Genomic DNA, 16,048 nt, shown 5'->3' on the forward strand with positions numbered 1-16,048 from the left:
AAAACGACTGGAAAATGGCCGCGGCGGCCATTTTCCTGTTGTTTGCGCATGCGCAGTACAGGGAAAATGGCCACCACGGCCACTTTCCTGGTGACCTGTGCATACACTATAGACTCTGGGTACAACACAATTTTTCGGGATTTCTGATTGCACCAGACACCATATATGCCCTTGTGTGGTAATTCAATGAACCCCACAATAATCACTTTCTCTCATTTGGAAAGATGGGGGTGCTACTACGGACAAGAGTCATATCACAAGTAGATAGAAAGAAGAAGAAATGTCCATTGCACTGCACTAAACAGAAATGATACATAAAATATAACTTTTATTTAATTAATGTCTAAAGACTAAAAAGCGAAATATTAAAAAAGGAGAATAATGTGTGTAATGTAAATAAAATGTGTTATAAAAACTGCGAGCGCTCCTATTCCACTAAATGTCCTGATGTTAGTATCAATAACCGGTTGGTATATAAAGATGATAATGCCGCTTCAAGGATATATATATATACACTCAAAATGGCCACACTTGGATATAATGTGTGGCCCCTATATGGTACAGAATTTATCTCAATCAGAGTGATGTCAAAAACATCATCCTCTTGTGGCTATCACATTATAAATTATTCCTCACATCACATATCTACACAAATAGTGATAGTCTACACTGTTTCAGTTACAGTTGTTTATAACAGATTACAAATGTGTGAAGTGCTTTAACATGTGACCAGTAAGGTTCTCTGTATGTAAATATAAGGTTATTTATTTCTATTTTTAAACCCACTGTTATCATAGCAAGTCCACTGTGTAGTTCTTCTCTATGATTGTCACTCTCACAGTGATAAAGTCCAATGCTTATATCATGGACATTCCACCGTATGTAATATCATGCAGCTTCACATAGGACTATAAATCTCTCCCACACCAAACTTTGTAACCTAATTTCATATATCCCATATCATATATTCTCCCATCATATGTAAAGGTATTCATGGGAAATAATTTATGCAAATTTTGGACTACCCTGCTTTATTCATAGATCTCGATGTGCTAACGTCCCTGTCCGGAGGGGTCTCTCCGTGGCACAGCACTGCACTGAATCACTATATCAGCAGTGGTTCGAGTAATGGGTGATATTGGTACCTATTATAATCGTTTATCACAGTTTCAGATAGAAAGGTTTAACAACAACAACCTCTTATAACTTGTGCTATAGTGCACAAATCTTTATATACTGGCAAACAGTTACATGCTGGTCACGCTACAGTTAACATATATAGGGTAAGTATTCCACAGTTATACTGAGCTGACTCGCAGAGTATCATGTACATGACAGTGTACGGAGCGCCGCTAACCGACGTGGCGTTTCGCTAGGTAGCTTTGTCAAGGTAAGCCGAGCCGCTTACCGGAAGTACCTTAAATACCCTCACATTTGTCTCATGGCCAATCCGGGACTCCTTAGAATAGATTCCTCCAATCGGATGGCTAAAAGTCTCATAGTTCCGCCCCTCCTTTTTGATTGACAGATTCCTTCTAACTCGGCAGATACTAGTGATTCTTACCTACGTATTTCAGACTAAAGTAGTCAAATCCTGATTACTCGATCCGTGTATATATGGACATTATTGTAATCAAAATCACGAAAATATCATGAAAAAAAAATTATAATAAATGATAAAAAGGATATTTATGACGCTACTTATATATTATCGGTAGATGTTGAATAGCAAAACGGGGGACAGAAGGGGGAAGATTAATATTCCACCATTCATTACAATATAGGGTCTATCTAGGTCAGTGTTGGCTAACCTTGACACTCAAGCTGTTATGGAACTACATAACCCAGCATGCACTGCTACAGTTTTGCTATTAGGGCATGCTGGGATATATAGTTCCACAACAGCTGGAGTGTCAAGGTTAGCCAACACTGATCTAGGTGGATGGAACAATTCCAGTAAAATGGATTCAACCTAATCTTGGAAAGAGGATTTAGTGCACATATGAAGGTGAAATATTGTAGAATAACATAATATGCAATACAATAAATTATCTTAAGTATAAATATGATCTAGTGTTATATAAACATATATATGTGAATATTGTGATAAATAAGATAAATAAATAATAAATGTTTGAGTGAATGTATACACTTGTAAATACAGGAAAATATCATTATGTGCAAAAAGCATAAATGTGCAAAATAATGGTGAACTAATTGATTTTATATTATCAGTAATTGATATGTCAAAATAAGACCTACATAGATATAAAGAATAATCTACACAACTCACAAATATACATCCCTCAATTGAAAAATAAATAAAATTGTTAAAAAGTGTACACGTGCTCCATAAAAATAAAAAGAAGAAAGTGCATTGTGATAAAATAAATGTGAGAAAGAGGGGAAGATCATAAAACCTAAGTTCCCCATTAGATGTGTGGTTAAGAAAGGTAAATGTATTCTTGAATCCAGGAGAGTAATATTATTCAAATTCCATATGGATATAAGTTGTTATTTCACAGGTCAATCTTCGCACATTAACTAATTGTTATATTACCCCCAGAGTGGTCTAAGGTATAGTCCTATATTTGTGATGTTTAGATGTCACTAATGCGTTACTCCCTTAAAAAAGGTACATAACTATTTTCTTCATTTAGACCCATTGGTGTCAAGGTGTTCATGAGAAAAATTTATCGAGTTTCCTGTCTCAGTAACTCCCTATCTACATCCCCTCCTCTGATGTTTGAATTAATTCTCTTCATCCCATACGCTCGTAGTCCATTCGGGTTTCCTCCATGATACTTAAGAAAATGTCTCGCTATCGGAGTCAGAGGTTTAAACAATCTACGATCTCTCTCTGCATTTCTTATGCTGTTTAAATGTTCAAGTATTCTCTTTTTGAAAGGTCTTTTGGTCTTCCCGATATAATTCTTATGACATGGGCATTGTAAGTTGTAGATCACTGCTGTGGTATTGCAAGTGATATATTCATTAATACTACATTCTTTATTGAATCTATCCCAGTATGACTCCATTGGGATCATAATTGGACATGCTTTGCATGTTCCACATTGTCGGGGTCCTTTTTGAAATACATTTGTCTGGTCGGTGGTTCCAAATGGCTTCTTGTTAAAATGTCTTTTAAATTCTTAGATCTTCTCCAGCTCACTGGTATTTTTCCTCCAAGGATGGAAGCCAAATCATTATCTGTATCTATATATAGATGTTTTTGTAAGACATTCTGGATGTATCTCCATTCTCTGCAAAAAGTCCCTATGAATCTGACAGTCTCATCCTGGCCTTTCTCCCTTTTTGGTGTCAATAATTGATCTCTTGTGTACTTGTGAGTTTCTTTAAATCCTCGTTTGATCATTCTGTTACTGTACCCCCGACATCTTAGTCTCTTTGTCAGTTCTTCCGACCTTTTCAGAAAGGTTTGTTTTTCAGAACAGTTTCTCTTCATACAGAGAAACTCCCCTTTCGGTAAACCTTTCAGTACTGGGGGAAAGTGTGAACTCTCCTTGTGTAGTATACTGTTTGTAGATGACTTTTTACGATACAGATCTGAGGAGAGATGTCCATCTTCCTCTATTTTCAGGGTAACGTCAAGGAAGTTAATGCTCTCTCTACTTGCGTCATACGTTAGTTTGAGGTTCAAGTTGTTATTGTTTAATTTGGTTAGGAATTCATGGAATACTCGTATATCTCCCTCCCATAGTATCAAGAGATCATCGATGTATCTCAGCCAGAGTATGATCTGGCTTGTGTACAAATCATTTTCCTCACCAAAAACTATCTCTCTCTCCCACCACCCCAGGTAGAGGTTAGCGTATGTGGGGGCACACGTGGTCCCCATCGCAGTCCCTCGTACCTGGAGGTAGAAGTTGTTGTTGCATACAAAATAGTTCTTGGTGAGGACGAATCTTAACAGGGATATCAGAAACTTATTGAAATCTGTTTCTTGACCCATACTCAGGAAATAATCAACCGCTTTTAGACCGTATTCATGGCTGATGCTCGTATAGAGACTCTCTACATCGCAAGTAATAAGCCACGTATGTTTGTTCAGTATGACATCTTGTATTTTACTCAGTACATCAGATGTATCTCTGATGTACGATGGCAGAGCTAGAACATGTTCTCTTAGATGTACGTCCAAGAATCTACTCGCATTTTCTGTGAGGCTTCCCATTCCTGAGACGATGGGCCTCCCAGGGGGGATAGTCTCATTTTTGTGAATCTTGGGAAGCAGGTATAATGTTGGTATTTTTGGGTTGTCTTTCTCTAGATATTCATAATCCTTCTTGGAGATCACCCCATTCCTCCTAGCTATCCCTATCATATCATTATACAGATCAAGAAAACTCTGGGTCGGGTTAAATGTTAGTTTTTTGTAACATGGGGTGTCCCCCAATTGTTTATTAAGTTCTTCTATATATTAGTCACGAGGCCAAAGTACTATATTCCCGCCCTTATCCGATGGCTTAATTATTGTATCATCCCATCGTTTGATTTCCCTTAGGGCTTCCCTCTTTTCTAGTCATATTGGATTCAGATTCTTTGGTCTCTTTGATAATTTCAAGATGGTCCAGATCTTTAATGACCAAGGGCCTGATTCAGAGACAGACACAATTAGCGCTCGCTCGTCCAGAAAATAGGGATGGCTATTCAAATGAACCGTTCGCTCTTTGCGGTCTGTTCACGCCTCTAGATCTGAACGAGCGAACAAAACTTGCGGTCATTTTTTGGAAAAATACGCCCCCTGGCCGTTCGCATCCTACGTCATGTCTGCTATTTATTAGATTAATCGAGTACATCGACCAGGGTATGAACTGCTCGCTATTCTTGGGGTTGGTTTTTGCTACCACAATCTTGCGAGCAGTTCTGGCTATAAAATAACCCAGTGACGTGGTCAATGACGCTGCTGTTTTAATTATGCACACCCATAAAATGCCCGTTTTGACCTTAAAGCACGCCTGCGTTCGGATCTCCACTCCCCATTTTCAAGCACCTTCCCCTGTTACCACCCACATACGCCTCTTTCTGTCACTCAAATTTTCAGGCATTCGCTATTTTGCGAGCACATGATTTTCAACCGCACTGACTGGTTCGCGCATGCGTATAACGATCCGTATGCATGCGCAGTTGGGCAAACATCACTCGGAGCGAACGAGCGGCCGCTTACGAGCGGCTCTGAATCAGGCCCCAAATCCATATACACCTTAATTTGTGGGCATATTGAAAAATCAGGACAGAAGATGGATTTCTTTTTCAGTATAACTCGAGGATTATCAACTGGTTGTTCAGAAAGAATATTTTCAGACAATTTTTGGGGTTCTTGTGCAGTAATAGATCCCTTAATTCCTCCAAGATGGAGATGGCTTCAGCATCATCTTTAGAGAGGCCTATCTCATTTGGGCATGGTTCCAAAAAATCTCCCCTTCGTTCCTTATTAAGGAAGACTTTTTTAAGGAGCAACTTTCTAGCAAAAAGGTTTAAATCTTTTTCTAATTCAAATCTATCACATGACTGTGTTAGCGAAAAAGATAGTCCCTTGTTAAGAACCTCCATCTGTGATATTGTCAACGTCCTTTCTGTTAAGTTGATGATCCTAAGTCGATCGTCTTTCTCTATTTCCTGTACCGACGGAAGTCTCTGGGCTCCTCTCTCCATTCCCTGAGACCTCTTTTTTCTCTTCTTTCCCTTCTCCCTTCTAATCTTGTGAAATCTGGTCTCAGACCTTCCCTGTTTTCTCTGGGGGTAAGCCCTAAAAAAGCCCTTTGTTTCACTCGTTGGGGGGTTAATCATGAGTGATCTCATTATCAGAGGATTCAGCATCAGAAGTAGAGTAGTTCAATCGAGTATCTGTTGTTTTTCTCCTTATATGTGACCATCGATATGCATTGTTTGTTGCAAAATCATTGATGTCTCTCTGAAGTTTACTTCTTTTTCTACTAATTATCTCCCTTTCAATGTTAACCACTTCACTTCTGTATTTATCATAGATTTTTTGAAATTTATCTATACCCTCAAAAGGTTTAAGTTAGTCTCCTAAATAGGCGATTTCTTTTGAATACTTCTCCAATAAGATTTCGTCATGTCTAATTAATATATTAATTAAATTAGTGCCCAGAGTCTATAACTTCGGCGCTGGCTGTGCACATCTCAGTGCGCTGCCGGCCGCCGGGTGGAGAGGAGGGGGCCCGTGTCGGAGACTGCACACAGGCCCCGTCCTCTCTAGAAACGCTCCTGCAAGCATTTCTAGGTGCTTTTCAACCAATGTAATAGAACACACAAAAGTCCTAAAGTTCCCTCTCTCATAATTAATTTAAGACATAAATTATGCACATTTGCAACCAGACTAACAAACCCACAAAAAGTTATCCAGAATACATTCCCCAATACATATCAAAGGCTGCTGTGCGCAAACCCTGTGTTATACACAAAGAGTAATGTGTTGCACCTCTGTATATTTTGTGTTAGACAAATTACCTTTACTATCAGGTATCAGACTTTTAATTGTTTTCGTCAGTTACACTGGGGCATAATTATTAATTATCGGGTCATGATCCCTTCGGACACAGGACACACTACTGCACATGAGCAGTCTGCTGACCATATATGCGCTAGTGGTGGTGAGTGCCAGGGAGGGATCTTCCTGGAACTTTTTTTGAAACACCAGATGGCGTTGGCTACCGGTCCCAAGCTTCGGAATGTGATATAAATTTGGCTAAAAAGCAGCCCTTATAGAGAATGGGAGACTGCAGCTTATCCTTTGTGGCCCTGACTACATACATTTATGGGATACTTATTATTTGCAGGTGCCCAACGACAATGGATGTTTTCAGGGGATATCCTGCAAATAAAAAGTGATAAATATGCCCCATAAGTCGATGTTAGATTGATTCTAAATCGTTTTAAAACCGACTGACATCTACAGCATTTGGGACTGCAAAATCTGCATATTTATTATCCATCGGGTTTTAACTTCAATTGAAACCCAACGTCAATGTCAGTCGGATTTTGCACTTGTAAATGCCGTCGATTTTGATCTGATTTCACTCTTTCTACGCACTCACACTACATACCTTCTCCTTGGAGGTGGTCGGTCCACTTCTCCAGGTAGAAGTCCAAGGTCTTCTTAAAACAATAAAACGCAATCTCCTGTGCTCATGGACTCACTATACTGTATACAATATAGCGAACCAAATGACAGAACCCACGTGTTTTCCTGCACTGTAGCCCTGATTGATTAAGATGAATGAATATGTGGAGCACTTATTTGAAGTATTAAAAAAGATTCTACATTATTTTTATAGAATTATAGCAGCAAAAATACAACATAAAACATGGTATGATTCATATATAATAAATCAAACATCCACAGTGTTGCAAATGATGTACCTTATAGGTACTCTTTTTTAGGACACATTCATAGTTCAGTACGGGACTCTGTTGAGGTCTCACTTCAAAAATAAATATCCAAATGTAGTAATGTACAGTACCACCTTTAACAGAGAAAATACTGTAATTGCACAAAGTTGTTGAAACAAATAAGATCCTCCAGATCTAAATTTACCCCTGGGAGTCAGTTTCACAATACATGTTTTGGTTAAAAGGGAATGGGCACTGGGATTCCAAAGGAATTAGAGATCACGACTGACGGCTTCCCGACTGTATAATTCCAGTAAGGGTTAAATGACAGGCGTCAAAATCCCGACGCCTGTCATTTTCCCTACACTGGGAGACCGACACCCAGCTTACCGATCGAAGGTAAGCCGGGCGATGACTGTGGGGGGGGGGAGGGTTAGGTTTAGGGTTTCCAGGGGGGCCTTAGGGTTAGGCACCCCCCCGGGAGGTTAGGGTTAAGCTTGGAGAAGGGGGGGTTAGGGTTAGGCACCCCTGGGGGGAGGTTAGGGTTAGGCACCCCCCCGGGGGACTTAGGTTTAGGCGGCGGGGAAGGGGGGGTGAGGTTTAGGCACCTAGAGGGGGGATTAGGGTTAGGCACCCCTAAGGGAGGGTTAGGGTTTGGGGGTAGACTAGGTTAGTAGGTTTTCATCCTTGTCGGCCTGCTATGCGGCCTGCGGTAATTCATACTGAATCCGTTTAACCAAGGGGAATCAGCACACTTCAGTCCCTCACACCATATTATAAAACATATTTTGCGTAGGAGATTTACATTTATTAAACAGGTTCAATGAGACCTACCTAAAACAATATTATCAGCCAATTTCTTAGTATTTTCAATATTTGATGTTAAACCTTACTACAGTGACAGGTACAAATTTTAGTAACATTTATATTATACTATTGACATTATATATTGTTTTTATGCAATGTTTTAAGATAAACCATCATTGAACCAAATACGGGTTTTCGAAAGTAACAATGGCCTGATTCAGATCTGGACGCAAAGTCGATGTTTCATACAAGTGGAGCGATTGTTAGCCATTGCGCATGCACCAGAGCAGCAAAGCACATGCGCCGTGATTGATTAGCGTAGCGATCATACACACATAGAGGAATCCATCGCAAAGTTAATGACAGGTAGCTAGCGTTGGAGTGAGATAAACAAGGGGGTGGCTAGGCAAATGCAGGTGTTTCGGGACCATTTAATGGGTGTGTATAAATTAGCCATTGTGATTTAAACTTCGTTTCATGGGTGTGTATAAATTAGCCATTGTGATTTAAACTTCGTTTCATGGGTGTGTATAAATTAGCCATTGTGATTTAAACTTCGTTTCATGGGTGTGTATAAATTAGCCATTGTGATCTCCTTCGCAGCATGACAGCTCTCAGTATGTCAGGAAAGATGCTGTGTTTGAGGTAGGTCAAACGTGATTTAGAAGCTGTGTGGTTGCCCGCTGTTTATGCTGTTGCACGTCGTCGGATGGATATGAGAAGGCAGCAGTAGCCGTCCCTAAGCTCGGGGAGGCTTTGGTAACATTAGCATATTTTCGCTATTGCGATCCGTGAGAGATAGCAGCTGCGATGGCATTTGTGTATGGATCTGAATTAGGCCCCAGGTGTATACATATATAGAACTAGTGTACCCTGGAGAGGTTAAATATGTGTATCTGAGCTGCCATTCCCATTAACTTCCTTCTCATCTGTTTCTCATAGTGTCACCCGGCTCTTGACGGACAACGTGGAAAATGTTGGTGCGTTGATCGGAATAATGGAAGCAAGCTGAATGTGCCTTATGATCCTAATCATGACCCAGACTGTCAATTAACATCTGAGCTTATCAGGAAATAACGCCCAGGGAAACATTCCACTTGAAATCCACCACCCCATAGTCCAATACTAAAAAGGATTCAGCTCTAAAGGGAATCACAGAATATTTCATAACCACGAATACAAGAGACAGCATCAGAGCCTTAAATCTTTCTCTGCCGAAGAAGCCTACAGTACTCTGAAATATACTATCCAGATTCACCAGTTTCACATTGCTCTGGCTGGAAAAGAGTTAACAATTAACATACAACTGAAGAGCTGTGGTGTGGAGGGAGGGAGGGAGGAAATGTCTTATGTATTTCTTTTATTCAATAGTTATAGCAAGCCAGAAATAAGGAGTAAAGTGTGTGGGATCAGATTTAACACATGTTAAATGCCAGATCAAGCAACAGTATTAATTGGTGGGTTTACAAGTTATAAGAGGGATTTTGAGGAGCAATGGGTCTAATTCAGAGATGTACTCAAACCCGATGGCTTATGTACATCTTCGATATTTTAAGATCTGTGCATACGCAGAAACTGTAGAGCACATGAGCAGATCCAGGGCTTCAATTTCGCTCTCAGTGCCCCAAATGCCACAGTATGATTGACATGCTGTCGGCATTTGGAGGTAGCAACCGGGCGGAAACAGGCACTGCTGAAGCCAACGGCTGCGTCCTTGGATGCAGCTTTACTGGCTTTAGCAGCATTACTTTCCGGCTATCTTTAGTAACCTGAGGGCTACTCAGATGACCAAAGTTCCCGCAGATGATCCCATGCTGTGTCCTCAGACGCAGCAGCGGTTTAGAGAAGACGGCAGTGGGTGTCTTATTAATTAAGATGCCTCCTGCGGCTTTTGCATTTTGTAGCACAGCTGCTGTGTACTGTACAAAGACGCAGCCGATGTGCTACAGCGCCCATCTCTGAATCAGGCCCCATATGAGGTATAGAAAGTAGTAGTATAGAAAGTAGTGTAGGTGCTGTAGGGACATACTGTATAGATAGAAGGTTAGAAACATGGAGTCTGTAGTTTGAGGAGAAATCTATTTGTCTCAATCTATAATTTACTACATAGTGATTTAGACGCACTTCACTTTGGAAAGCACTTAATTTTCCAGTATATGTATCGTCTGAAGAATTGCAAGAATTAGAGAACTTAACATATGCATAAGAACTGTGAAGTGAAGTAGTAATTGTGTAAAACATACAAATTATTCAAATGAGGATTCAAATTCACTTCCAGAACAATGGACTTCACTGGCACATTCTCTATTCACAATGTAATGCACATTAAGTCCCGTATTCAATTAGGTGCGAAAAGTCCCGGGCTTTTCGTCCCGGGCTTTTCGTATGCCGGAGTTTCTGCCGTCATCGCTGGTTTTGCATGCGGAAAAGTATCGTCTCGTCCCCGCCTATCCCCGTATTCAATTTGAAATCGTTGCTCTCAATAGCTGCTAATTAGCGTCTTTGCATAAGTGGTGAAGAATAGCATTTAGCAGGTTTTTTTGGTGAAAATAAGTTGTTCCAGCAAATTTGAGGTACATGAAAATGGGTGCTAGCATAGTTTGAAGTTGCTAAAGTGAAGTTTTAAAAAACGTAAAACGTCCACCTGCCGCAAACACCTGCAATCTTAAAAACACCTGGGGCATACTTGGGGGCCCCCCCTGGAATCTATTTTGCTAGTTTTTAAGTTTGTCCGCCAACTTTGTACTTCTATGCCCCCTTTTTCAAATACATTTTTTGGGGTGTACTTAAGTATTTTTTTTACTTTTTTTGACACAGTTTACCTTTGGGGGCCTGTCCCAAGGGAGCAGGGTGGTTCCTGCAAGTTTGCACCCCAAAACCCCAATTCTGCACTTTTTTCCGACAGGTTCAGGTTTCTTTTTCGCCTATTCCAATGCATTGACTTTCCGCAACGGCGAAAAGTATTTGGAATTGAATAAGGGGATAAGTTTTCCCCTAGCAAAATTACGTCACCGGCAATACTTTTCCACTGAAACTGACTTTTCGCACCTAATTGAATGCCCCCCTAAGGGCCTGATCCACAGGTGGATGCAATGTCAATGTTACCAGCAAATGGACAATGTTTTAAGTCTGCGTACACATCCGAGTCGCACTATGCATGCGTCCCAATTGTCTGTGCACAGAGACGCAGCACAGAGTCATGCGCACAGACTGAGAATTCTAGTGGGCATTACTAGTCGTTAACAGGGGGTGGCAAAGCCAATATGGGCATGTCTCTGAAAGTGGTTGCGTTCAAAGACGCACAGCCGCTCACATAGGAGGCCATATATGGATGAAGAAACCGATAGTGCGCCAATGTGGCATATAAATACACGCAGTACGGAAATGACCTGTCCTAAGATGCTGCAAGTGGGCATCTCAGTTGTTTGAAAATCGGACTCAACATTTGCATAAAAACGGCCACGTCTGCATCCACTTCAGAATCTGGCCCTAAGGACACAAGCACTACAGATAAATACCATGTTTATGTGCATAAGCTCAGGTGTACACATCGCATCATATTCACTTGGGCAAAACCAGCAGCCTCCCTGGACCCTCCACAGCCCAGCATACAGCAGTCTTCTCTCTCCCCCTGCCTGATGCACTGCTATACAGTAGCCAGCAGTAGTGGGCAGTGACAAGTGTTACAGGGGGGGTCAATTGCAGCGCTGTAACTAATGGTCCCAGCGCCCGGTGCAGGCCACGCTCCTCTGTGTGACGTCATACTGAGGGCGCAGGGTCACCATCGGCTAAAATTACAGCAATGCCCGGAGCATCCTCAGGATGCTCCAGGAGGCTGTTAGGGCAGCTGTGTGCACGTCTGAAGTGTCCTAAGGACGCTCCAGGCGGCACTGCTGCAGACATTTTGCTGCGGTACCTTTCCAGGCATCCAGCTATCCAGATACAGGAGCCGTGGGTGAGTGGTGGTGCCACCCACAGGGCTCTGCGTTCTGTGCGGTGCACCCGCTCGCAAACATCCAAGTTACGGCCCTGGGCAATCGAACTGATCACCCCTATCCCCTGGATCCATCCCTGCTTACACACATGTTTTTTTCATTTGTTTTGCTCCAAATTTACATTAACTATTAGAGTTCAATAAATCTTAGTCACTGTAATACATTAGGTACAACTCTCCATTTTGTATTTGAGAAAAAAAGTGCATACAGGACACAATATATGCAAGATGAATGATGAGCTTCACCTATACAATTCAGAGATGATTTTTCAACATACTTGCCTACCCTTCCGATTCGGCCAGGAGCCTACCGAAAATTGGGTGCCGCTCCTGGCCTCCCGGAAAGGCAAGCAAGCCTTCCGGCAGCCGCCGCCCCGTCCGCCCCCCCCACAGTTGCAATAGAAACCCCCGCCATCGTGGCCACCATCCCATGCTTCACAATTCCCTTAATTTCGGCACTGCAAAGAGGGGGCGGGCTACAATGACGCGATCGTTCGGTCATGCCCTTGCTCCGCCCCCACTGCCACATCATCTCCCTCAACACGCCCCCTTTATGCCCGCACCATGCTCCCCACCGAAGAAGACTGGCTTCCCCCTCCAGGAATGCCTTCCCTGGATGTCGTCAAGTGTGACTTGCAATCAGGTAATTTGAAGCAGTTTAGTAGTGCTTATGAGCAACAGTCTAATCACTGTGTACCCATAAATGATATGGATTTGACCGGTGTATATTCACCTGCAGCACCTTTCTGCTGGTCTGCATCACAATTACGTGGGCACAAGTGTTATATTTACAAATATGCATATGCGTGTAGCCTGTTTTCTGTGTGTGGGCAGAATGATTTTGCAACTGCTGTAAGTTTAACTCTACTTCAACACCTTAAGTTGGGTACACATTTAACGATATATGTACCCAGCGATGCGACCCATGACCATCCGCCGATGGGCCAACATATCGGGCGGCCGATACACACGTGACGATCCGGTGCTAGATCGCCCGAAATGTTGGCCCCTGCTGCATCCTGCCACATGAGGTTGTCAGCTGTATCGTCAGGTCAGCCCTACATGCAGGCCAACCTGATGATGCGTCTGACAACCCCACAGGAGAGCGCACCGGATGACCTAGCTCATACACACTAGACGATTTTGAATGATATGTCGTTCTGATGCATCTGAATCAGGCATATTGTTCCAAAAATCGTCTAGTGTGTAGGCACCTTAAATGTGCAAGGTGCTGAGAAATCTGCATACAGGATTCCCAGCATAATGTGCTTTAATATGTGTTACAGTGTGAAGACACTCTCAGATTGGAAACAATAATCCCACATGTCAACTCTGTTGCTCTGTGCTGGGGGTCAAACCACAAAACATACACAGTGCTCTTAAATGCTGACATGCCAATGAGTGAATTTGTGACGCTTATTCTTTCACTGCAAATAACTTTCAGAAATCATGATCACTTGGTAATTTGACATTTTACTGTTTTAGAATTAAAAAATTCAGTGAAACTGTGTTTTTTTCTTTGATATCCCCACAGTATGCAATAAATATAAGTATGGAATATGTGAGAATAGCCATCCGTTGTAATTTAATAACACCCAATAATAGGAAGATTTTCTGGGGGTGGAAATATAAGGCTTATAAGTAAACGTAGGCAGATTTATGCTAATTATTGGTAAGTGAAGTGACTAGACCTCTTTGCTAACTGAATAATTTAAGAAAATACCTGCCATGAATTACAACTTTATGCGAGACACAATTGGCCATGACAAGGCTTGGACATGCCCTTAATCAGCAAGCTACAATCAATTCTGTATATAAATATATAGCCAGCAATGATTCATGTGTTCACTAGTAATGATGCAATTCAGTAGCTATTTTTTAAGTGATTGGGGTTAAAGGGCTGGTTCAGAGTCGGGAGCAAGCAAAAAAAGGGGCAACTGTACACCTGGACAAACCATGGCCCTCATTCAGAGCCGCACGCTATTTGCGGTCGTTCGTTTAAAATCAAGGGGTGGCTATTTAAATGATCCGTACGCACATTGCAGTGTGTTCACACCTCTAAGTCTGAACGAACGAGCAAAACATACGCTCGTTTATTTGTTAAAAACGCCCCCTGGCCGCACGCATCCTACGTCATGTCCGCTATTTATTAGATTAATCGAGTACATCGACCAGCGTATGAACTGCTCGCTATTCTTGTGGTTGGTGTTTGCTACCACAAATTTGCGTGCAGTTCTGGCTATAAAATAACCCAGTAACGTGGTCAATGACGCTGCTGTTTTAAATATACACACCCATAAAACGCCCGTATTGACCTTTAAGCACGCCTGCGATCGGATCTCCACTCCCCATTTTCAAGCACCTTCCCCTGTTACCACCCACATACGCCTCATTCTGTCACTCAAAATAGCAGGCACTCGCTATATAGCGTACAAAGGATTTTCGGCCGCACTGACTGGTTCGCGCATGCGTACTAAAAAGCGTACGCATGCGCAGATGAGCAAACATCGCTCGGAACGAGCGTACTGCCGCTAACGAGCGGCTCTGAATGAGGGCCCATGTTACAATGCAAGGAATGCAAATACATTTATTTTTTTTTGCAATCAGGGTAAATTCCATAGTTACCCCCCCCCTCTACCCCGCCAGGAGGTGGCAGCCAGGTTGGCACAGCTGGGGGAGTGCGGTAGGTGTGGGGTGGCAAAGAGGGTGGTGCAGGGGGCATTATGGCACAGTCGCATCATCGTAGCCCCGTCTCCAACTTTACAATGCATTGTAATATGGAGGCGTTGCTACGATGATACGATCCAGCAGGAACTGCATCATTGGCTTCTTGGACCACCCACTTTACTCGGAAAGTGGCCAGCCCGGGTGGGCACTGCAGCCTCTGGGAGACTTGAATGCTTTTCTGGGCAGCCGGAAGCAGCACCCCAGATTAGGGAGCAGTCGGCTGTATCGGGAGAGTAGGTAAGTATGGTAAATAATGTGTGTTATTGCATGTAGTCCACAAATGCTGGAAAGATATGAGCTATGACATACAAAAACAAAATCTTTCTACACATTTTTAAACTGCGCCCTCCTTCCCTCTTGCAGAGCAGCATGGTTTTACCAAGGTGTAAAGTTACTCCTGTTATTGCTTTTTTCCCAACTCAGAGACAGCCCCTAAATAAGTAAATATCATTCTCACCGTGTAGTCTTTCATGTTTACATGTTTACATCTGAATCACCACAGCAGGTAACTTGTAAGCATTGTCCGGTTTTTCATTGGTTCTTGCAAATTGGTGGGAGCATTCCCCAATTGTAAAGCGCTAGGGAGTATATGCTGGCACTATATAGATAAATATTAATACATAAATGGAAAAAGTTTTGATACAAAGTAAAAGGGGGGTGGGACTAGGGATCTGGGAGAGCAGCAATGTAAACAGCCTTGGAGTGACTTGCATACTTTAATGTGTCTAAGAAAATAACATTTGTTTTTATTGTAATGTTTGATCACCACTTACTAATAGTAGCAACTATAGAAAATACTGATGTAGTTTATTAAGGTTATTGTGGTGCATATCGGGAATCACTTTTAAGCTAAAATAACACAGCTTTCTTAAGTATTATGTTTGTACCTGTGAATAAAACTCCTTGTCATGTGACCAATGAAGGGGCGATGGCTTAGGTGTATATGGCGAGGACGAGCTTGGTTGATTAGCCAGTAACAAAAATGTATTCTTAACAAAAGTTGGAGACATTTGCAAAATGAGGGGAAATATCATGACAAGGGTTAATGTTGGCCTTTAAATCAATGTAGCATTTGTGTGTGTTTTTTTTAATGTACATATCTACGTTGTTTGAAATTTAATGTGAAAACAATAAAAACACTGA

The 16,048-nt window shown here is 41.9% G+C and overlaps 1 protein-coding gene across 2 annotated transcripts in view; it reads left to right on the forward strand.

The window, feature by feature from the left end:
* Window positions 1-9,495, forward strand: part of IGFBP4 (insulin like growth factor binding protein 4) — a 114,503-nt gene extending 105,008 nt beyond the window's left edge. For both annotated transcript variants that reach the window (XM_088474740.1, XM_088474741.1), the window contains exon 4: window positions 9,127-9,495. In XM_088474740.1, the coding sequence (XP_088330866.1) occupies window positions 9,127-9,261 (135 nt within the window). In that variant the 3' untranslated portion in view covers window positions 9,262-9,495. The remainder of the gene's footprint in view (window positions 1-9,126) is intronic.
* The last annotated feature ends 6,553 nt before the right edge of the window (window positions 9,496-16,048 follow it).

The sequence above is a fragment of the Taudactylus pleione genome, unplaced genomic scaffold, assembly GCF_031769625.1.
Source record: "Taudactylus pleione unplaced genomic scaffold, aTauple2 ptg000155l, whole genome shotgun sequence".
Classification (NCBI taxonomy): Eukaryota; Metazoa; Chordata; class Amphibia; order Anura; family Myobatrachidae; genus Taudactylus; species Taudactylus pleione.